At 47.6% G+C, this 22,478-nt stretch overlaps 1 protein-coding gene across 1 annotated transcript in view; it reads left to right on the top strand.

Moving 5' to 3' along the window:
- The first annotated feature begins 1,533 nt into the window (after positions 1-1,533).
- The window catches only part of NFATC1 (nuclear factor of activated T-cells, cytoplasmic, calcineurin-dependent 1), a 103,551-nt gene continuing 82,606 nt past the window's right edge, over positions 1,534-22,478 (top strand). The window contains exons 1-2 of the mRNA XM_010577049.1: positions 1,534-2,486; positions 11,453-11,612. Coding sequence (XP_010575351.1) covers positions 1,639-2,486; positions 11,453-11,612 — 1,008 coding nt within the window. The 5' untranslated portion in view covers positions 1,534-1,638. The remainder of the gene's footprint in view (positions 2,487-11,452; positions 11,613-22,478) is intronic.

Here is a 22,478-nt window from a genome sequence, read left to right as displayed (position 1 = left end):
CGTCCTGCGGGAAAGTGCCGCTGCCGTAATAAACCTTAGGGAAGGCTGATGCGCTGCAAGCGCAGCTTGGGCTGGAGCCGGAGCTGGGTGCATTCCCAGCCTGCTCAGAGGAACCTGCGGAACGGCGTTACCTGGACTCAAAGTTGAGCAGCCGTTGTCCCTGATAGAAAGGTTTTGCTGTCTTTTCCCAGTGAGGCAAGAGGTACTGGTATTAGGGGCTCTGGTCCATGTGTGCTGGTGATGCGGAGCCTCCCTGTATCAGAAAGCATGGGGTGGATGATCCCCGATCCCACCGCTGCTCAGAGCACCAGGGGCACGTTGCCCTCGGCTGAGGGCTGCCCATATCCCCACTGGTGTCTCGGTGGGGCTAAGAGAGACACATATGCAGCCCCAGGATGGGGGAGCAGAGCTGAAGGAGTCCCTTCAGCAGTCTGACAGCGAGGCGAGGCAGGGATGGTCTCCCCAGGACCAGCTGTGGGATGCTGGTCCCCGTAGCGTAGCAGGGATGGAGGCACACAAAGGGCGGGTTGTTCCCCTGCGCTGGGTGAGGGACCCGGTCGGTGCAAGTCTGTGATGCGATCCGTCACCTTCCAGGTTTTCCACGCCAACTGCGCAGCTCCGCTCTTGCTTTTGTACACCCGGAGCTGTTGAACGGTTAGACTGTCGGCCAAGAGCACGCTGCTGGCAGCGCTCGACGTGGCGTGCACAATAACCAGCAATTTCAGTGGAATTTCAGCTGTCGCAGACTAGTGAGACATCCATGTTTATCCTTCACCTGGCCTCTGCCAGTTGGGCTGGAGGATAAGTGGTCCCAGAAACCAGAGCAGGTCAATAGATCCCTCTTGTTCCAAAATCCTAGTTAACTGGAACCAGTTGGAAACTTGCTGTAATGGAAATTTCAGTTGTGTGTAATTTTTTTAACAGAATGCAGTTGATCGTGTTCTTCCCTTTAGTCTGCCTCCACTTGTGTTTTTTGTCCTGTGTTTTTTGTGTGTTCTGACTTTTCAGGGAGGGAATCAGGCTCGCTTACATAAAAGCACATCTCTTGAGCAGCACTCCAGTCTCTGAATGCTGAAGCAACGTTGTTTGAAGACTGGGTTTTTTGCTCTGAAGGTTCACATAAGAAGAGTGTCCTCGAGACAAACTCAGTCCTTGTACATCCCCCTTCCAAGACAGCTTGTCTTGTGCTGTTCAATTAGCGGCATTTTCAAGGATGCCAGTCCGCAGCTTCTCCCCTGGTGTGGCATGCCTGTGGGCTGGGTTGTTAAGGAGAGCTGTGCTTTTGTGTGTTGTGCCATGTCCCTCCACTCCGGCTGGGTATGTTACGAAGTGAGTATATCTGTGCGGCACCTCATATCATTCTTGTTTGTTTGTTTGTTTTTTCCAGAACACTATAATTACACATCTTCAAACGTAAATGCTGGCTTGCCTCTAAATGTGGCGCATTCCTCATTGTCAACTCCATGTCATGGCCTTCAGACATCAAATCCTGTCATTTCAGTTGTCCCATCGACAAACCATCCTTCTGGTTACGGAGGACACATCGACGGCGGGGCCTCCGAGTATTACCTGCCGCCAAACATCAGACCTAATGGAGCTCCAGCGCTGGAGAGCCCTAGAATTGAGATCACTTCTTACATGGGACTTCATCATAACAACAACCAGTTTTTCCACGATGAGGTTGAGGAGGCCATCCCAAACGCCAAGCGCTCGCCTTCCACTGCCACTTTGAACTTACCGAACATCGAGGCGTACAGAGACCCATCCTGCCTGAGTCCAGCGAGTAGCTTGTCTTCCAGAAGCTGCAACTCGGAAGCGTCTTCCTACGAGTCCAACTACTCGTATCCATACACTTCCCCCCAGACCTCTCCATGGCAGTCCCCGTGCGTCTCTCCGAAGACCACCGACACCGAGGAGGGCTACCAGCGCAGCATGGTGGCCTGCACCTTGCTCAGTTCCCCGAGGCACTCTCCGTCGACGTCTCCCCGGACGAGCATCACGGAGGAGAACTGGCTGGGGGCTCGCAACTCCAGGCCTCCGTCTCCCTGCAACAAGAGAAAGTACAGCCTCAACGGCCGGCAGACCTCCTACTCCCCACACCACTCCCCCACGCCTTCTCCGCAAAACTCGCCGCGGGTGAGCGTCACAGATGAGACGTGGCTGGGGAACACCAACCAGTACACCAGCTCCGCCATCGTCGCCGCCATCAACGCCCTCACCACCGACAGCACCATAGATATGAACGACGGGATTCCCATCAAGTCGAGGAAGACCGCCATCGACCACACCCCGTCCATGACTCTCAAAACGGAACCGGCTGGCGAGGATCACGGGACCATATCGCCCTCTGCCGATTTGTCACCGGAAGACTTCTCCAGCTTTCAGCACATCAGGAAAGGAAACTTCTGCGAGCAGTACCTGTCCGTGCCACAGCATCCCTACCAGTGGGCCAAACCAAAGTCTCTGTCTCCGACATCCTACATGAGGTAAGGGACCCCAACTTAGAGAGCAATCCCCATAATATCTTTACTGCGTGGGTTTTTTTGGTTTTTTCCTCCTTCCCCTTCCTGTCTCTGCTTCCTGCCGAATCTGCCCATCCACTCATTCCACTTAGCTGTATCTCGTGATGCACTGCCTCTGTTGTTGGCGTGGCGTGACCGCGAGCAAAGCCTTGAAGGGTTAAAGAGGCTGTTGGAGGAGCTGGCCATGGGTGGATTGTAACTGGTTATCTGGTTCCTGCGGGATGAGCCCCAGCCCGGGCCGTCTGGAAGTGGGGTATTCAGATGCTCGTCAAGCAGCAGGACAATTTGGTGCCATCAGACCTGTGGCTTTACTTAAATGGTTCATCATGTCTCAGTATGTTTTTATTGCAGGACAAGGAGATGGTCTCATTATTGTGGCTGTTACAGGGCCTTTTACATTTACGCTTCATAGACAGTGAATGCAAACAGAATAGGAATAGCGTTCTTTTGCGCATCATTTCAGCTTTTACTTCACTTCATCTGAAAGCTGCTTATCAATCTTCTTTTCCTGTCTGTGTTGGACAGTGATTTTTCCCCCCTTCCTCACCATTTTTATGTTTCAGGAAGAAAACCTTATCTGTCAGCTGATAAAATACTGGTCATGTTTATTTATCACAAGGGGACTCCGGGTAGGAAGCACCACAGAATAGCCAGAATTTGAGTTACATCCATTGCTTTCTCTTTCAGTCTCAGTTACGGTCTTTGTTTTGCTTCTGAAGGCTGTATACACAGAAGCACGTGGTGCAGGAAAAGAGTTTGGCTTTCCAAAAGTTTGCAGGCTGTTCCCAGTCCCTGGATGTGACAGCCACCCCCTCTCCTCTTCCTCCCCAAGTGCACCTGGCTTCTTGCTTTTGACAGCAAAGCTGTCTTTCTCAAAAAAGAAAGAAGCAGGTGCGTAGCTGAAACGTTTTAATTAGCGATACGTTCCCCGGCTCTCAACCTTGCTGGTCTTGCTTTTCTCCAGCCAGCACCTCTCTGCCACTGTCTCCCAAAACTGAGACCGAGCGGTCCGTGGCCCTTTGTGTAACAGCACGTAGTGCCATGGTCCCCTTCCACATCGTTTTCCTCCTCCTCCTCCTCCTCCTCCTCCTCCTCCTCTCTGTGTTGCCCGGGCTCCTTGCAGGACCCTGCCTCAATTCAGCGCTGGGAAATGCAGCAACCCCTTTGGGTCTGGCCGAGCCATCCAGAGGTAGGGACTCGCTGCCTTTTGGAGCAGGGATAGAGACTTTTTAACACCAGGCAAAGCCTTCAGAGCCTTCCCGCGCTCTTAAAAAAAGCATTTTACGTTCTCCCACTGACGTGCCAAGTAGCCCGCGGTCATCAGAGAGCCCGGCCCTTGGCTTCTGCGCCAGGGGGCTGCTTCTTGCCGAAGGCTTCAAGGGCAATAATGGGACAGTTTGACCAAACAGGCTTTTATCTTTCCGTTTTGCTGCTTTGCTGCAGCCCGTCAGGAGGCACCCGGCATGCCTGTGCGCTAACGCAAACAAGAAAGGTGAAGCGTACAAAACGGAGCCCCGCTACGTTGTGTATTTAACATTTTTTTCCACTGTTTTGGTCTTCGGTAAAATATGTTTCCTGGTTCGCAATATGTTTCCATGTGATCTCATTAACTCGTGCTCTAGGGCAGTTGGAAGTTACTGTCGAAATGTGATTTTAAGTTATTTTACCAATCAGATACACTGACGGTGCTTCCTTCCACCAAAAATACCTCTCGTTTTATGTATATGAAAGCGCTGGGCAACTGAGCACGGACGTCAACAGGATCACAGCCTACGCAACAGAAACTATGTTATTTTAAATCTTTCCAAAAAAATTGGTTAAGAATTTGTCACAACAGAGCTGGATTTTTTTCCTGTTATGTTACACATCTGTTCTATTTCAAACGCGAGGGCTGGAGGGGTGGGTTCCAACAAACAACTCGGGCTCCAAAATCTACCCGGTCATAATGATTTCGAGATAACCAGATTTGATTACCTCCTCTGTCTCTTCCTGAATACGCGGTACAGTTTTCATCAAAAGCCTTGGAAAATCACTGACGCCTTTCCCTCCCTCTCCTGCATTCCCGTCGCTTTTGGGGGCAGGAGGGAGCGGGCTCCGGCAGACCATCGGCCGGGTGCTGTCTCCTTTCCCGGGGTTTTATAGTGGGCATCAGCCTAAAAGGGAAGCTGCTTTTCTGTGTTCTTTCCAAAATTGCTGATGGTTTTCATTCGTTGTCATTAAAGCTCAATCCGCTTTACGCTTTCTGAGTCCTGGAGCAAGGGAATAATGAGAGTATATAATAAGAGTAATAATAATGCCTGCCTTAGCAGAAGCACGGTCTTTCTGCGCCCTGTGCTGATGAGGACCGTGAGCTCGGAGGCTCAGCCCGCTCCCCAGGCTGCGGGCTCTTTGGAGCGGGTTCGGGCTGACGCGTCCCCCTCAAGGGCTGTGAACGTTCCTTTGGATGTAGGAAATATTTAGAGACCGAGCAGAGGTTTTTTTCAGGGGAAGCTTTGGCACAAACCCCAAGGTAGCGATGGGAGTCGTTACCTTTTGCGGACCAAAATGGGTTACCTGAATGTACCGACCTGCCTCAAAACCCACTGGAGGTAAATCGTTTCGCGGAGAGTCAAGAGATGGTCTTTGTGAAATTCTGCTTCAGGTCTTTTTTTATGTCAGTATTTATGCATTGTGCTGTCTCGCTCAAATGCAAGAAGTTTCTCTCTGTAGTCCCTCTTCTATAGTTAACGTAGGAAATAGCTTAAAGAGAAGCACTCTACCAGGCAGTTACTGTACGAGCAGGTGATGCTCTGTGTTTCTCAAGCCCTTGCTGTCGCAGTTGTGTTCCTTTCTGGGACGTTTCTCCATCGCTCCTCAGTGCTCTGTAGTGCAGAACCTCCCATGGGGAAAAATGTCAAAGCCAAAATGGAAATACAGGACTGGACTTCTGCCCTCGGGTATTGGGGCAATGTTAGTGACCATTTCCAAAACTAAAATCCCATTTGTATTTTTTACCCACTCATTGACATGTCCCAAATCATCCTGCGTTACAACAAAAAGTACAGGCGCTCATGAAAGTGCCGGATTTCTGAGTATCTTACACATTTTTAATGACTTCCTCTTCAGCTGCTGTATTTGACTAAACAGAACCTGAAATTTCCTAGAGACAGTTTCTTACTCATCAAGAAGTAATGCATTGTAGTTATTTCAAGTGTCATCAGTTTAATCCAAGAAGTGTGTTGGCCTGTAACACTTGAATTTTCATTAAATATAGTGTTTTTTGGGGGAAGGGGGAAGAGAAATGGTTGGGTTTGTTGGTCAGGCGTATGGCGCGTATGAGGTCTACCACACCAAAAAGAGCTTCCAGGAATAGACACCCATTTCCAGGTGGCTTATAAAAGCTCCCTACTGTATTTTCTTGCACAGTTTATTTTTTTTAACCGTTGAAAGCCACATTTTTCTTCAGCTGCAGTCTCTTTTTTCAACCTCAAAAATATCCGTGTATGTTCTTGACCTCACAGACACAGGGTCATGTAGTTGTACATGCGGAGGCTGTAGTTTGCACCCAGAGAATGTACGGCTGGGTACCTCTCTACCAGTTGCAAAAGCAAATTTGGCTTTTATCTGCATCAGTGGGCTTGTTTATTTTTTGTGGATTTCTTGGATTTGACTTTTGTGACTGTGGCAGTATTAAACTCAAGCATGCAAAAACCGTTCATTGAGGCCCCAAACCATATGATTTCCTTAAAAATCGTGATTTTAAAATGTTGCGTATTTTTTCCTCCCTTCTTTTGATTTGTGGACCTTTCAGATGCTTTTGATGGGCTTTTTTTGTTTGGTTTTTTTTGTTGTTTTTTTAAATATATCTTTTGGTCCAGATCGTGAGGTAGAGGCCAACGTTACTTGGCAGAAGTTGAGTTTCTCAAGAAACTGGGGTTTTCTGAAGGTGGAAAAGGGCACCAGCTGTCTTAAGATGAGCTAGTCACTGGCGCAGCAGCTCCGGATTTGCTGACCGGTGCGTTCATGGCAAACTTGCGCGTTTATGGCAAGCCAGAGGAAGTTCCTCAGACAAAGCAAAGGCAGGGCTGTCTGGGCAAGACCCAGGGAAATGGGGACTTGTGGCGGTGACCATCTCCTGGGACTCGTTAGTGTTAATTGAGGGGCGGGGGGAGTGGACAGGGAAGAGCCCGCAATGTCTCTAACCTTTCTCTCTTTCCTGCTGTATTCACGCTGGATGGGGATGTTCAGATGCTTCAACAAGTTCGGTTTGCCACCGCGTAGCAGCGGCTTTTGACTACGTTAGGTCGCTGTACCATAAAGCCGAAGACCGCTTGCAAGCCTGTCTCGGTAAACTGATTTTTTTCTGTTGGTTGTATGTTTGATTTAATCCTCCCCACGCTTTCTCCTGACTGTTTTTCAGTTCATTCAAACGCCCCTGTGAGCGTCTTATTCACGGCCTTCCCTCACCAGCTCGTTTTAGCACGGCGTGATTCTAAATTCAGAATGAGCAGAGATGCGATGCCAGCCACTCGTTATCTCCCTTCCCACAGCAATAGTTTCTTGTTCTTTCTCTAAGCCACCAAATGCAACATTTCCCATGCAAATCGATCTCTGAATGTGAAGTTTGAGGACAGTAGCGTTAAGTGTTATCTGGGAGGATGATGACGACTCGCGTTTTCAGACTTCAGCGTGAGGAATTCCAGCGCGCCGCGTGCACTCCACGGAGGAGCTCCTTGCTCCGCGTGCCAGCAAAACACAGCCAAGTCTGGGGTGGGACGCAGCATCTATTTTAACAGCTCACAGCCAGATTGCTCAATTGTCAGACAGGAAATTAAAAAAAAAAAAAAAAGAAAAAAGAAAGCAAAATCTACCTACGTTAACTCAGGTGAAATATACAGCAGGTATATTTTTCTGACCACAGTCCAGTTGGTGGACATACAGGCATCACCGTTGTTTTCTTACTCCTCCAAAAAATACACAAGAATCTTTAACAGGCATCCGCTTCGATGTGCGACATGGGTAATAAATAATAAATTGTAACCATATTTGCATTTGGTGCACGGTTGGAGCAGGGGCAAGCTAGCAGCCTGGTAAAAGTTTCAGCAGCCCTGTGGTTTCTCTAGTTTATGGTTTTGTTTCTAAAGGAGCACTCACTGTTAGAAAAAAATCAGTGTAGTGCAGGGCACCCCGTCTCAGCCACGCTCCTTCTAAGTGACTTGCTTGGGCAGCTCTCTGGGGCGGATGACTCCGTCCTGTGGTATTTGGCCAACGCGCAGGGTTAGTCCCCGTGCGAGACCGACAGTTATTCTGACACCTTTTGCACAGCAGCCTAGTTAAGGACAAAAACGTTTGCAAATCTCTTTTTCGAGGGGCCTTGGGCATCTAGTAGCTCAGAAAGTGTAATGGTAGTTTAATTCCCAAATGCGTAGCAGTTGTCAAGATGGGGCTTAAACACCTTTGCGAAGTTGAGTCGAAGTTTTTGGCTTTGTTTCCCCCCTGTCTATATTCCAGTGTGCTGCTTAGTATCTTTTTTTTTTTTTTTTTTTTTTTTGGTAACTTGATAAATCTTTCTGCTAAAGGCAGAAGTCAGCCAGGCTGGATAATCTGTTTTTGATTTAATCATATTGTGTATCTGGTGTATGCAAAATAAATCACTATTCATCTGTTTTGTAATCTGATTTATGTAGGACGGAGTTACACTGAGCGAGTTTTCTGCAGCCTAACACCAGGTTTTGTGAACCCGCCTTGAGACAACCATCCCTCATTACAGCAATTAGGGCGACTACAGTTAGATTTATTATGGCGTAGAAAGGAATGGGACAGGTTTTCAGTGGGTGGAAAATTCAATCTTGAGGGAAATACACTGATGTAGAAGGAAGACTGCGTGAAGATCTTTTATTTCTCTTCTTGACCCCCGTGGAGGGGCTGTTCTCCCCTCCGCGTGGTGCTGGCTAGATGAGGTAGTTTGGGCCTTTCCAAATTGATAAGGTTTATTTGCAGCAACCAGATTTGATTTTACCACTAGACCATTTGCCTGGTGACTTTTTCCTTTAACCACGTTTAGCCGGAGGAAATTAAGTGCATGATGAAGATAACCTAACATAGGAAATAGCTCTGACAGCCCCAGCCTGTGACACTGTTAAATGCATCACTCTGCTTCCTTTATCAGGAAAACTGCCATTAATTGTCAATTTATAATCGGGCAGGTGGTATTTTGGAATTTTGATGATAGATTGTGGGCTAACAGCAAACTGTATTTTTATTTTCAGGCTTTATTTGAGAACATGAATTTTACAACTTAATTATACTGACATTTTCAGGTGCTGATTTGAAAGGGGGTTTGGTGGTTTTTTTCTCTGTTTTTTAGAGAGATGTAATTAGCTATGGAACTATTACTTACTTCCACGTATCTTAAAAAAAAAAAATCCCTCTTCACTTGAGGGCTACGTGCTGCTGGTCAGAGTTGTCCTTTTTAATTAAGTGTTAAAAATTTCTAATCTGGTAGATGTTGTGTCCTCAGAAAAAAAAAAGATGGATCAAGTAAAAATTTACTTAAAACCAGAAACATCTGTTTAAAAATGTGTGCTGATCATCACCAGGAGAGAGACAGCTGTTTTGCTCTGCTCTTTGTCATCTATCATTAGTCAAATATGGTTCATCCAGAAATTTTTTTTTTTTTTGAGACTTTTTCACACTGAAGGATGTGTACCTAACGTGCTAGGCAAAGAACAGTGGCTATATACAATGGCCTGTAATTTTTTGCCATCTCTTCGCTCTTTGTACGAGTGTCTAGTAGCAGAAGAGCTTCTTCTCGCCCCCAAGGTGGGCCCTGGCCATTTTGGGGGAAAGGCTTGCGCAGGAGCTCAGAAGATGTAGCGTCCTGCCTCTAGCCAAGGCTGGGGCTCCCGTGCTTGGGGGGGAGGTAGCCAAATTCAGGATTTGTCCCTGTCTTGCCTCTGCGGAGAGTGCCCCGCTGGCTTCTGCTGGATCCAGATGTTCATGGGAGCTGGGAGCCCTCGCTCACAGAGGCAACATCTTTATTTTGGGTGAGCTCCCATTTGGGCTCAGCTGGGAGCTGTGTGGCTACTTTCTTCTCTTCCCCTTCTGTTAGTTTTGAGGATGCTCCACGTCCCGAGGGCTGGAGAGCGGAGCAACTGGAAGTTTGGAGCCTGCGACTCGCCAGCAAGCTGTGCTGGGGTAGCAGGGAGTGCCCAGGGGGGTCAGGGTGGTCCTGGTCCTCACCCAGGGCTGGGACTTGGTGGCTCCAGCTGACCCCTGTAATGCGTGTCTATAGGCATTCGAATCACGCGGCTCAAATTCATAAGCAGTGAAGAAGGATAACGCAGGGGAAACTTAGCACCATCTGAAGTCCCGTCGGTGTATATGCACACGTGCACTAGCAGATATGAGTTAAATATGCTGGTGATGAAGGGCTGGATAAGCTCTTTAAAAAAAAAAAAGGCAAAACAAACCAAAAAAAGCCGGTGCAAGTGGTTAAGGTCTCTGTCCTGCAGTGGGAGACAGCAGGGATGCTTTGGGGGATGTGAGAGCTGCAATGCCTGAGGAGCCACAAGCGCGCTGGGTTAGTGTGTGGATCGCTGGGACGGAAAAACGGAGTATTCAGTCTCCGGCTGGATGCGTGCTTGTAATATCCCGTGTGGAAGCTCTTCTGCATCCTTTCCCCCTCTAGCAGCGAGGTGGGCAACCGGTAAATCCCAAGCGGCCACCTCCTTGCCGGCCGGGACGAGAGCTCACTAGCCCTTCAGCTTCCTCGCCTGCATGCCGCGGCGGGACGAGCCCTCTCACCGTGGCAGGTAGCCCCGGTCCGTGGTGACAACAAAGGGTCGAGGACCGTGATTTTCTTCTTGCTGGTCGTCTTGTCGAGGGTGATGGGAGAGATAATAAAGTTTGATGTACGAGGGCAGGGTAGCGTGTTGCGGTTGCGCCGTTTAACTACTTGTAAAGGCTTTTGAAGGACACCCGGCAAGGAGAATTCACCCAAGGAAGGAATATACGCTACACACAAAATTAGTGTTTTCATCGTGAAGCTTTTTGCTTCGATTTTAAGATCAATACGTTTGTCTCAGGCCTACTGTTTCTACAGTGCTTGTTTGTTTCTTTTTCATTCTTTTCAACCCAAAGCGTCAACTTGGCATTTCTTACAGCCAAGCTCTCTTGACTATTTTCAGTGTGGTTTTACACTGGAAGTGGGTTTCTAAGAATGACGTTTCCCCACCATCGCATGCTGTCGGGCCTGTTTGCTTGCGTGATGGTAATGAGTCCTTAATATTTTAGTTAATTGCAGAGTCAATACAGGGCCAGAAGAATGAGCTGGATTTTCTTCGGGCTTGCGCGTCATCGTTAGTAGGATTTGTAAGCGAGTTCTGACTTCAGAGCTTGCTCCCTTGCAATGCATGAACCAGAAAGGGATCGGCTTCGCTTTGAGGCTCTCTGACGTGTTTTGTGTTGGGAAGTAAGCCGGGAAAGGGCTTTTTTTCTTCTTCCCACTCCCTGTAAACTGAGTAGATTTGTTGAAATCCATTAGATTCATTAAATGCAGACCTCCTCCGGAGCTGGTTTGGCATTCACTTTCACAGCAGAAATCCTTTTCCTTCAATTCCTCTGCGTATTTCTGCCTACCTTTCCCCTTTTGGTTCAAGAATCAATATATTAAGATATTTGTAAGCTGTGTCTTAACATTTTTCCATTTTGTTTACAAATCGGATAGCATCTGGGCCATCAGATATGCTCGACCCATAAATCTTCATAAAATAACCATTACCTTTTGAATTACTTATGTCACAGCGTTATCCATATTGATGAAATTTTAAATGTAAGATGGTGAAGGATGAACTGCGAAACACGGTCTCTAAAGTAACAGTGCTGGATGCTTGTGGTTTGTGATAGTGTACTTGACGTTAATTTTTAATACGTTTTCCTTTCCATTATAGCCCATCCCTGCCAGCCCTTGATTGGCAGCTGCCATCTCACTCAGGACCTTATGAACTGCGTATTGAAGTGCAGCCGAAATCCCACCACCGAGCTCATTACGAGACGGAAGGCAGTCGAGGGGCTGTGAAGGCATCTGCGGGGGGCCACCCTATTGTGCAGGTACCAAAACGTGTAACGAGCAGCACGGGTTGTTTATCTGGGCGCTCTGTGGTGAGCACCCTTTCCCCTCCAAAACCGAAAAGTGACGGGAGATTCTCCCTGTCCTCAAGGATTACTGTGGGTCAGCGCGCCTTCGAGCGTATTTTAAACCGGACAGACCGAGCCTTTGTTAAAAACAAGGCAAGAGCATCCACTTGCTCTTAGCAACGTGAATATGGCACAAGCGGTTGCTGCTCTGTCCGTGTCCGACTTAGCAAGTGTTCAGCTGGCAGGCGGTGACCGTGGACCTATCTGTGCAGTCAGATTCCAGACATGCAGTTTATACTGAAATCAGCTGGGGACGTGCCTCAGTACATTTAGTCCTTAACTTGCGGTTGGATCTAATCAGAGCTGTGAACACATGTTGGAGGGCAGAGCTGTAGCAGTAATGTGGAAGTATGTTGCTGGTTTGGATGCTGCAGTGAATGCTGAGCAAAGAGAGGCTTTTTGAGTTTCTTCTGTTTAGTTCCTTAAACCCTTCCAGCCGCTCTGGAAAGCGTCTGAGGTCTGAATCTAGTTTCATGAATTCTACCAAACTCTTCAGTTACTGTACATAAAGCATTTAATTCAATAACACTGTAAACTGACCCTTAATTCATTTATATGACTAGCCTCATTCATTTTTAAAGGACTTTTCTCAGGAGTGGGAAGAACCAGATTTAGCAGTTTAAAACAAAACAAAAAAAAAGTAGCGGGAGAGAGCCAGCTGTGCCTGTCCCTCCTCAGCTGCTTCTTTCTCACCCAGAAGTTAAACTTCCAGCCCCTTCTGTCGGGGTTGTGACCCCCTGTGCGGCAGATCCCAGGTTTTATCACCACCGGGGTGCCGTGGGACCCACGGGTGTCAGGGCACTGGCTGCGGGAGGGAGGCAGGCACCGCTGCCGCGCTCGCGCAGTTTGGGTTTGTGCCACAGCAATTCGTGTAGGAGCAGCGGCTTGTCGGAAGACGGGGCGGCTCAAGATGATGTACGGACCACACGTGCAGGGCTCGCGCGCGTTTGTTTATTTGCCGTAAAGCCCTGTTAGCAAACACGTCGTTCGAAGGAACGACGCGAGCCCGAGACGACGCTGGGCAGGGAATGCCGCTGCGGAATTAGTGTGCTGCTGCGGCAGCTGAAAAAGGAAAGTGAGGGGAGTTGTCAGCAGCGAACACAGTTCACTCTTTAGCTCTGCCAAAACTCATCAGTGACATGGGATTATGGAAGTCATCTGCTGAAAGACGAAAGGTTTTAGCAGAACGTTTGTGAGTGATACTAAAGAGGGCTTTGTGGCAGACACGCTTGATGACAATTAATACCTACTCTGTTTGTGGCCCGATGCAAGGAAATGTAAATGGGGAGGCATCGATTCGCAGCGGCCAGCCTGGCGTTTAAAGTTTCCTACGTGCTTTTTGGAAAGACTGAATGTGATGCCAACATTTAATTGGACTAAATGCGTCCAGACATTTCCCCTCTCATCCCCTGTCCCGGTCTGTTGGGAGTGAGCGTGCCGCTTCCAAACACAAACAAGTGTCAGAAAAGAGGAGAGGAGAGGAAACTGCGGAAGGGCACGAAGGGAGAGGGGAGGAAGCAGCCAGTCCTAACCCTGTCAATTGGCTCTACCGGTTTAATAAGGATTAATGTATTTTTCAGTCCTTTTATTACAACCCGAACATCCTTTTCTCCAAAAAGAACAGAAACATAAAGAGGGCCAGATAAAGCTTCTCCATGCTGACATTGCCATCCCGGCCAGAGTTACCTGTTGGAGGAAAGACTTAAAGGCTTCTGACTTAGACCAGGGTTGGATGGATGGATGAAAAGTACTTCCAAAAAGAAAGAAAGTACTTATAAATACATTTTATAAGAGAAATAGTAAGTACTTACAAATAAAGAAGTATTTTAAAAACAAAAGTACTTATAAATAAATGAAAGGAGGAGGAGGAGGAGGAAATCTACAAAGTAACTTCTGATAAATCAGTGACTGACAAAAGCTGTAAAACGCATCTCTGAATCAGCGTATTTCCAGATACTGCAGGTGTTTTGAGTTAGGTTTGATTCAGTCCACTGTGTTATACAGAAAGGAGCCCAGCTTCAAAGTTCACACCCAGATGTAAGCTCAAACAGTATCTGAGTGTCTTCAGGTGAGAGATTTTGAATCAAGCTTTTCCCTCTAATATTTCCCAGAGTTTTCAGTTGTGTTGACTCAGGGAAGCCCCTCGTAAAACTGCTCTGACCTCTTGCACTACCCTTTTGTGGGCATCCTGCTTCCCAATCCAGGAGATTTGCTCATGCTAATACCTCCACATATCTGCAGGGCACACTAAGGCAGAGGAGAAGTAAATCCAAAAAGCATCCGCTGCTCATGGCACGGTTCCTCAGCAAAATTGCCGGGAGGTTGCTTTCTCCGCAGCCGGAGCATGTTTATCTTTTTTTTCCAGGCAACATTAGCTTCCTCGCTGATGCTCCGTCTCTTCTTGTAGGAGGTGGAAGGTCTGAGAATCAAAGGTTTCTGAGACGAGCGTGCTGGATGAGGAGGGCGGTGGTGTAGGAGGACAGGAGTCTCTCGTGGGTGTGATATGAAGTCCAGGGTTGGAAACCAAATTTTTCCTCAGCTCTAGCGGCTCCTCCAGGCTGGTGACTTTTCTCCGGAGCTGGAGAGGACCACATGTAAAGCTGAAGAGCTTTGCGCGGGGACCGGCCAGCGTGCTGAGCGCCTGCCGGCGTATGAGATTCCTCTCCTCTCCCAAACCTGAGCCTGGGAAAAGGCAGGCAGTGCTGAGCATGGCAGGCTGCCGGCGGGGTTTATGTTGACGCATGGAAGGGGCGACCCTGGTGGGTGCTGGCGGCTGCCCGCGGCGGCAGGGTCTTGCCCCGACCCGGTGCTGGAAGGTGCCACTCGCTCCTTATCATCTCTCCATCATCTGCATGGGGCTTGCTCACTGGAGGCTCCTGCGGGCTGTCTCCCAGGCGTATTTCATGCCAGCAGGATTTCCTATGGATTTCCTTCTGTGGGATGGCTGCACCCTCCCTTCTGCACTTAGGAACAATACCGTTTTGAGTGCTTCAAGTTGCACCAGGCTAATGAGCCCGGTAATGCAATATTCCTCTCTCTCACATTTCGCCTTTGCCTGTTCGGGTGTTTGGCTGCCGTGGCAGCCCCGAGCTATCGCTGTTCTCGATTGCTAAACGTTTTGAGAGTGGGATGAGCCGGCGCACCTAGGCAAGCTAAAAATGCTGCAGAAGATTGGCAAGCGAGGGGTGCCGGGGAGTGGTGCCGGTGAGCTCACGGCTGGCACCGGCTTTTCCCCCTTGGCTCAGGGAAGTATTTTGCAAGTTGTCATCGCCTTTGGTGATTTCAGAGCGGGGTGCTCCCCCCTCTGAGTCAGAACGGGGCCGGTGCCGCAGCTGGCATCGCGTGTTAGGGAGCTGCACGCCGTGCCAGGTGAGGGTGAAACCTGGGACCACTTTGGGGAGCGAAATCACGCCCGTGAGCATCCTGCTGGCACCTCCGCTTTTGCAGGAGTTCACGACTCGGGTGAGGATTTCTCTGAATGAAGCAAGATGAAGTGAATGGGGACTTTAGGAAACCCACAGAGTTAGCTAGCTACAGCCATATTTTAAGTGAGGTGAAATTAATTCAAGGGTTTTACATCCAGAACATCTTAAAAACGTCCTCCATTTGGACCTATCTCCCTTTCTTCATTTTGAGAGTGGTGGTGAGGAGTTGCACAAGATGGGGGTTACATTCCAGCCAGCGATGGCTCTGTTTCAGCTGCAGGTAAGTAATCTGGCAGATAAAAGTTTGGGCGCCCTGGGGAGGGATGGCACCAGATTTTATATATATATATGGTCTATAGATATTCTAATTAATAACTCATCTTTGGAATAAGTCAAGCACTTTGGCTGCCTGCGATGGAATTTTTACAAGCAGGGTGCGGTGTATCTGTGAGATAAAATCCAAATACTCAAGAATGTTTAATTAAAGTGTGTGATGTACTCCCATAGAAGACTGGACCAAATGGTGAAAGAAAATATTCACATGCACAGAATAGCCTAGTAAGCACTTTCAAAAGTCATGACTATTATTCAGTTTTTTGACACAAAATATGCCAGGAATTTTCTTCAACATCACTCTTGACGTGAGGTAGATAAATCGGTTAGGAAAAGGGAAGAAAAGGAGTTGGAGGGGTTTTCCTTTTTTATCTAGGTAACCGGTACTAGCCAGAATTTGTTTTCCTCTTGGAAGATTAAGTTAATATTGACGATACAGTGAATGCTGCCTTGCTTTTCACTGTATCGCTTTGCAGTGAGATGATGGAGGTTGTGTATGGCTTGGGCGCTCCAATACAGAATTTCACCTGAGCCTGTGAACAGATGAATAGTCTGAACTCCCTCATTTTACAGGCAAAACACAATGATTTGTCTGCTGATTTACATAGTCGCAATGTTGTCTGTGCCAGGAGACTTGCTCACAGGAGTTGGCTGTGTCGCTTCTCGACAAGATCTCAAGTAGGCACTTTGGGTCCGATTTTCAAAGGCCTGGAGGCATACGTTGGGATGTTTAAATCCCCTTATGACTAACAAGCGTCAAACTCTTCTCTAAAGCAATTGCTGCCTCGGTATTTTTGTACATCACCATAATTAGGCACCAAGACACCTCTGAGCTATTTGTGCACCCTGGTAACACACGGAACGTGTTAGCGTTTGCTTCGCATGGATCAGTTGGTTTTGTTGCTTTTGGATAACGAGCTCAAGTAGTCCGGGTCCAGGTGCTGGCCACCACAGGTATCTGTCAGAGTCCTTTCATCTTCCCGACCCAAGAGCTATGAATACCTTTTGCAAACCCCTCGGGGAAGAGAAAGCCTTGTCGATCAAACCGCTGTAACTTCAGGGGGCAGCAGGCGGTCCAGGGAGCTGCAAATGCATTCAGGTTGGGGCTTGGTATTTTAACATCAGAGTCTCGGACAGCCCTTCTCACGCACCCGGCTTCACAAATAGTTAACGGCGTGAGGTAATAGGGTTGTGCAGTTACACAGAAGGCGAGATGGGAAGAAAAGAGGCATGAAGAGCTAAAGGAAAAGACTGGAAAGAGGTGTTCACCATTGATGACAGGAGGGAGACGAAGGGATAAGGAAGCTGAGAGGAAGGCTCTTCCAGACAGAGCGGGGCAGGTCCTTCGCAGCAACGCTCTGATGCTGCACGGCAAGCGTGAGCCCACGGTTAATTTTTAAGTACATAGTATGGGACTTCTCACACACCTGCAGCGCGTGCGTAAGTGCTTTTCTTGGTAGGGGTCCCCTAGTGCTGCGAGTTTGTTTTAAACAACATGGCTGCCACCATTGCTGGGTGAGTCAAGGGAACTGGAAGGAAAACAGTCCCTGGTGGGTCCAGCTCATGGCCATCTGACACCTGACCAAGGGGAGTGGATGTGGAAAAAATGGTGTTAGCTGCTTTCCCCTTCCCTCTCTGGGTCTGTCAGGGCAGAGAAGAGGGCATATTCTCGTTAGCAAGCAGTGATTCAACTTGTCATGCGACGGTGGACTTCCTCTCTGCTGCTCTTAAATTCTTTTTAGAAGACAGCGTCACCCTTTTATCCAGATGGAAATATAATCCTTTCTTATGGTGAGGATATAAAGACATTGGCAAGCACCTGTTAGCCAGGTTGCAATTAATAGCACAAAGCCACGCAACCATACAACAAACCAGACAGGGAGCCTACACTTTATAGCCTTGTTTTAGACAGCCGGTACTTCTTAAGAATAAATCTAAGCTGAATGGCTTTCTCACTTCTTGCATCTGTATAGTTAAAGCTAACCTCAAACTAGCAGACAGATAATCAAAACTGAGAAGTAGAATGATTTGGCAGGTGTTTTAAGGCTGCTATTGCTTCTATAAATCCAACAAATGGAAGAAAGCCCATTGAAAGCTTTTTATCGCGGTTTTTCATCGTTAGAAGATCATATTTTGGGAATGGGGGAGTTTCTCTTTTTTTGGTATTTCAGATGAAGTTGGTCCCACAGGGTAGGTCCACAACCACAGCTGTATAAGTAGCTTACGGCCTCCCTGAGAAGGGCCAAGTCCAGAAGGGAGCTGTTCTGGAAAGTGTGCTGCTGTCAGCCGGTGAAGATTTCATGACCCTGAGAATGTAACTTCAGCTGTGATTTACGAGCAGTCCTGGGGACAGGCCTCTGCTGTTCGGTGCAACAGCACTTTCCAAAAGAAAAACGAAATTTCCACCAGCCAGCGCTCGGGGGATGCGCTCTGCTCTCCTTTAAAAATGATACCTCGCCCACGCTCAGCCTGACGGACGCCACTGTACATATCCCGGCTGTTAGGATGCCGAGATATTTAATCTGGCTTTCCAGCCCGAAGGATTTAGCCCAACATCCTAGGTTTGTCTTCAGTTTGGACTCGCTGGCTGCCGGCAAAGCAGAAGTTAGTGGTGGCCTTGAGGGAGGAGGGGATGGAAAGTGTTCCTGCTCCTCCGCCGTTGCTGTCTCCATTCCCTCGGGAAAGGGGATGACGATATCAGCTCCCGGCTTTCCTCTTCCTTGGCCTCTCCCTGTTTCTTTTCTGCCTCGTCCTTTGTGACAAGGGAGTTGGTGGCATTGCTCTCTCTGCATGGGGTATCTTCTAGCTGTCTGCTGGTGGTGGTTGATAAGGCAAAGACCTTCTAGGTTAGACCTGGGAAGGAAGCAGAGGAATCATCGTTATCTCCACCGCTGCTCACGGAGCCATCCTTTCTGCGTCCCTTGTCGGGCTGGTTTTGGTGACCCGCAGCGCACGCACCCCGAGTGTCTAGAAACAATGGGACCAAAGTCTCTGCAAGACCAAGAAAGACACAACATAAATGTAGTAGGCTTTCTTTTACTCTTCATTTACTTTGTCCTCAGGTCTCGCGCTGCATCCTTTCAGTCGGTGAATTGTTTGCAGTGTGGACAGAGTTTTTTCTGCACATCGCCTGAAAGGGCAATTCATCATTATTTTGGAAGCGTACCTCAAAAACATGTATCACGGCTCTCCAGGGAGGAATCAGGACTCATCCTTGACTGTTTGAGTGCTATGCTTTTTTTGTCTTTTCCACCCCTTTTGCCCCCTGCTTAATACTGCATCACTCCTGCTAAAAGTCGCAGACAACACGTCTCTTGCTGTCTCCAGATTTTCTTTCTAAAAGTTGCCATTCCCCTTTACCACAAGCGGCCAGGTCTCAAGCAAGATAAGAAAAAATCCCCCTTGCTTTGTTTTTTCTACATAAAGTGCAAGTGTGTCTGTGGGCCTGGGGAGTATCTGTTAGTGGGTGGTGTTCAGTGAAGATGGAAACAAAAAAATTAATATAATCAGGAGTTGAAATAGGTGATTTCTTTGCAGCGGTGTGTTAGGAAAATACCTGCACGAGCTGCAGCAGCCCCGCAAAGGTGTTTGTGGTGCTGCTAGTGAGGCTGCTGCAAATGTGCTTACAAAGCTAAATGTTCCCAGTTCCTTCCTTTTTACTCTCTGTAAAGATCTGCTAGAGCTCAGGAGCCCGTAGTGTGATCTGTTTGCTCTTGTATTTCTTTTTTTAAAAAGTATTAGAAAGAAATGGTTCAGCTTAAGTGATACAAGAAGAGAAAAACAACAGCCAGTGAGATTCCTGAGGGTTTTGGCGCATTTGAAAGCTTAAAAAATGGTCATAATGTAAAAACAAAAATTGGCAATTGCTTAATTCATGCTCTAATAGATCTTTGTCTTTTGGGAACATTATTCGAATGCCTGAGCTATTCATGTTAAAAAATGGCCCCTGCATCTGCACAGTGGTTGCTCTCTCACAAGGACAATTGGTGGCGGTGGCAGTGGGGTTTTTTTCCCAGTAAATTTGTGGGGAACACCTAGAAGTGATGAGAGGCACAGAATCAGAAGGCTGCAGTTTTGCAGACCTCTCTGAGCTTCAGCAGCTCTTCTTCTGCCCTCCCAGCATCCAAGAAGGAGCTGCAGATGCTTTTGGTTAGCCAAAAGAGGCTACCAGTATTGCTACAAATGGGTACCTGCTTTTCTAAAGAAAAATACAACATGGGTAGACCTTTTGCTTGCCTCAAATTACCAGACTTCAGCTGCAAAAAAAAACCCAACACCAAACCACATTCAAAGCAGCTCCTGAAGTCAATCAGCTTAGCCTGTTTAATTCAAGTGTGTGCTTAGGAGTTTGCTGACCCTTAGTTTAGCTGTTTTTGAGAAAATAAGAGGCAAGATGCTGAGGACTGGGTTTAAAATGGCTTTACAGGGAGGTTCAGATGATACTGTGAGGCTGTGGTCTGGGCGTGAACCACAGTTGTTACTTGACTTAGTTTTGGTTGCAGTTGAGAAGACCTACACCAAAGCTACCAATCAGCAAATCTGCTCCAGACTTGTCAGATTATTGCACATTGACATGTGCCCAAAAGCTGAAATGAAACACGGTTGAAATTAAAATGCAGCTTTACCAAAAGCCAGATGCTTCATTATGAGCTGAGCTAACCTACCTGCCAAATACTGCTAACCTGCATGAGGCAGGTGATTAATTTTTTACAAGTCTGCTTTGGCAACTAGACATCTGTCCTCTATTCCTAAAAGTAATATCTCAGGGCAAATGATTTTTTTTTTCTCTTGGTACTCCAAATTACATAAAACATACATATCATGAAAATTATATTGTGTGCATTCTGTATGAAGATACACTGGGGGCCAGTATTTCAGATCACTTTCACACCAGTGTAACTCCATTGGAATAATTTCTGGTTTTATACTTTCTAATTTTATGTGTAAGAAGAGTAAAAAAATCACATCCGTAACATACCTTGTAATCTGGAATGTCAGTATATGTGGTTATAATATAGATTTTCCATTTTAATCAGTCATCGTTCCAACTAACAGGCTGAATCAGTGGAAAATATGGTGTCAAATTACTCAGTTGCTCTCTCGAAGTACGTTGCAGCTTTCATTATGAGCAGGGGTTTATCATTTCTTTCCTTGTGAAGAATAGCTTGAGATCTTCTTTGATGCATGCCATGAAAGGGAGATGATCCATTTCAGCATCTGCTATATACATACACATAAGTAAAATACATTGCATGCTGTCAGTGCAGGGAAATCAAATAAACTTTCTCCTCCCTCCACATGTTTAAGAAATAATTTAGCAGGAGTTGCATATTTTCACTGAAACAGTTGAAACACGCTAGTGATCAATTTACTTGCACATGGTAAAAATAATACAGGTTGCAGACAGATTTGTAATACAGTTTTTAAACACCTGTTTTTAATGTTTCAGTACCCAATAAAGCGGAGGAACTCCTGCTTTTGGTTTGCATGCAGACATTATGTACATTAGGATTTAAAAGTCTACTGCCTAGGTTTCAAATGCAGCCCTGTTCAGAGCAGTAAACAACACTTGCAGGCACAGCGTGGGTACGTTTTGGGGAGTTCCTCGGCACTTCAGTTACAGACACTGAAGTCCCCCTCGATGAGTTTGGCTCTTCGGGGCGCTGATAATATGGTGTTACTACCAAACGTGAATCCTGGCAAAAACCCATCGTCCTCACCAGGAAGGGAGCTCCTCCCTTGCCACTCGCAATCCTATTCCTGTAAAAACATTGCTGGTCCAGTTCTGTGTAATGTGAGGGAAAAAATGTAAAAGAGATCGAGCGAAGTGATCTTTCTACTACAGTGCAACAGAGCACTTAAGTACATCCTTAAATTTTCATAAAGTGGGTGTAAATGTTGAACAAGTGCTTAAGTCTTCTACCAAGCAAGGATACATTGATCAACTGGCAATTAATTGTGTCACTTATTGCCGCTCAGGTTACTCAGCTGCAAAATTTGGATTAAGACACTTTCACTGCCTTGCACGGGTGGGTGTTACAAGAGATTGGGTGTCACGTGTGAGCGTGTGGGGCTGCCAACTGCCCGAAAATAGCATGAGAAAGGGGAGCAAGTTGCAGCATCTCTGTTCGGTTCTTGCAGACCTCTTTGCTGCTTCTCAGGAGATCCATTAAGTTTTCTCTCTTAAAAATCTGGTGCACTTTGGGCATCGGTTGCAGGTTCCCCATGTGTTGCTGCTTCCTTCTGATGGTCTTCAGGTGAATGCTATTAACTGGAACCTCCTTTTCCTCTGCCTTCAGTCGCTTTGGTTTTGGGATCCTTTAGGATGGTTGCATCTTCTTCTTGTTCTGCCACCGTTATGCCTGCCCACATCTAATGGGGGTGAAGTCCCTGTGTTTCTGAAGCTTTTACTGGGTGTCTTGGCAGCAAGTCAGGCATAATGATGCTAGAGCCAAGCTTCCTATCACCGTCCAAAATCTTCTCATTGCTTTCCTTTGTCTTTGGGCAAACTGCACCTTTCTTCATGTCATTTCAGTCTGTCACCGAAGTCTGCTATATTTAGCTGATTCCTGTGCCTGCATCAAAATAGCAGTACCGGCGTACCATGCGTGTTCCGCGCAGGACACGGATGCCCATATTCGCCGTACGTAGTAAGCCGCGCGCTCCCATCCCCTCGGCTCTCTGCCCGTGAAAGGACAGCGGCTAGCGTTCGGGAAGCCCGCAGCGTATCGTGGCTGTGCAAATAGATAAATAGCGTGAAGGGAGTGGGTCGGAAGGGAGATCACGTTTCGTTGCTGGAGAGCTGCTCGGAGCCGAGCCGTGCGTGAAGCCCGGGCGCAGCTCAGGCGCAAAGGGTCAGCCCCGAGTTTTCATCCCCCTCTTCGGTCTTCTTCACCCGAGGCCGACGCTTGGTTTAGCGCCGCAAGGAGAGAGACCCCCGAGACGGTCGCGACGTGTCGGGATCGAGAAGCTCGAGGGGGGCGGAAGAGGGAACGCGAAGCGCCCGTTTCGGAGGAGAGAC

This window comes from Haliaeetus leucocephalus, unplaced genomic scaffold, assembly GCF_000737465.1.
Source record: "Haliaeetus leucocephalus isolate CR32 unplaced genomic scaffold, Haliaeetus_leucocephalus-4.0 Scaffold41, whole genome shotgun sequence".
NCBI lineage: Eukaryota > Metazoa > Chordata > Aves > Accipitriformes > Accipitridae > Haliaeetus > Haliaeetus leucocephalus.
The sequence above is the reverse complement of the archived record's forward strand: the minus strand, read 5'-3'. Positions and strand labels throughout refer to the sequence as shown.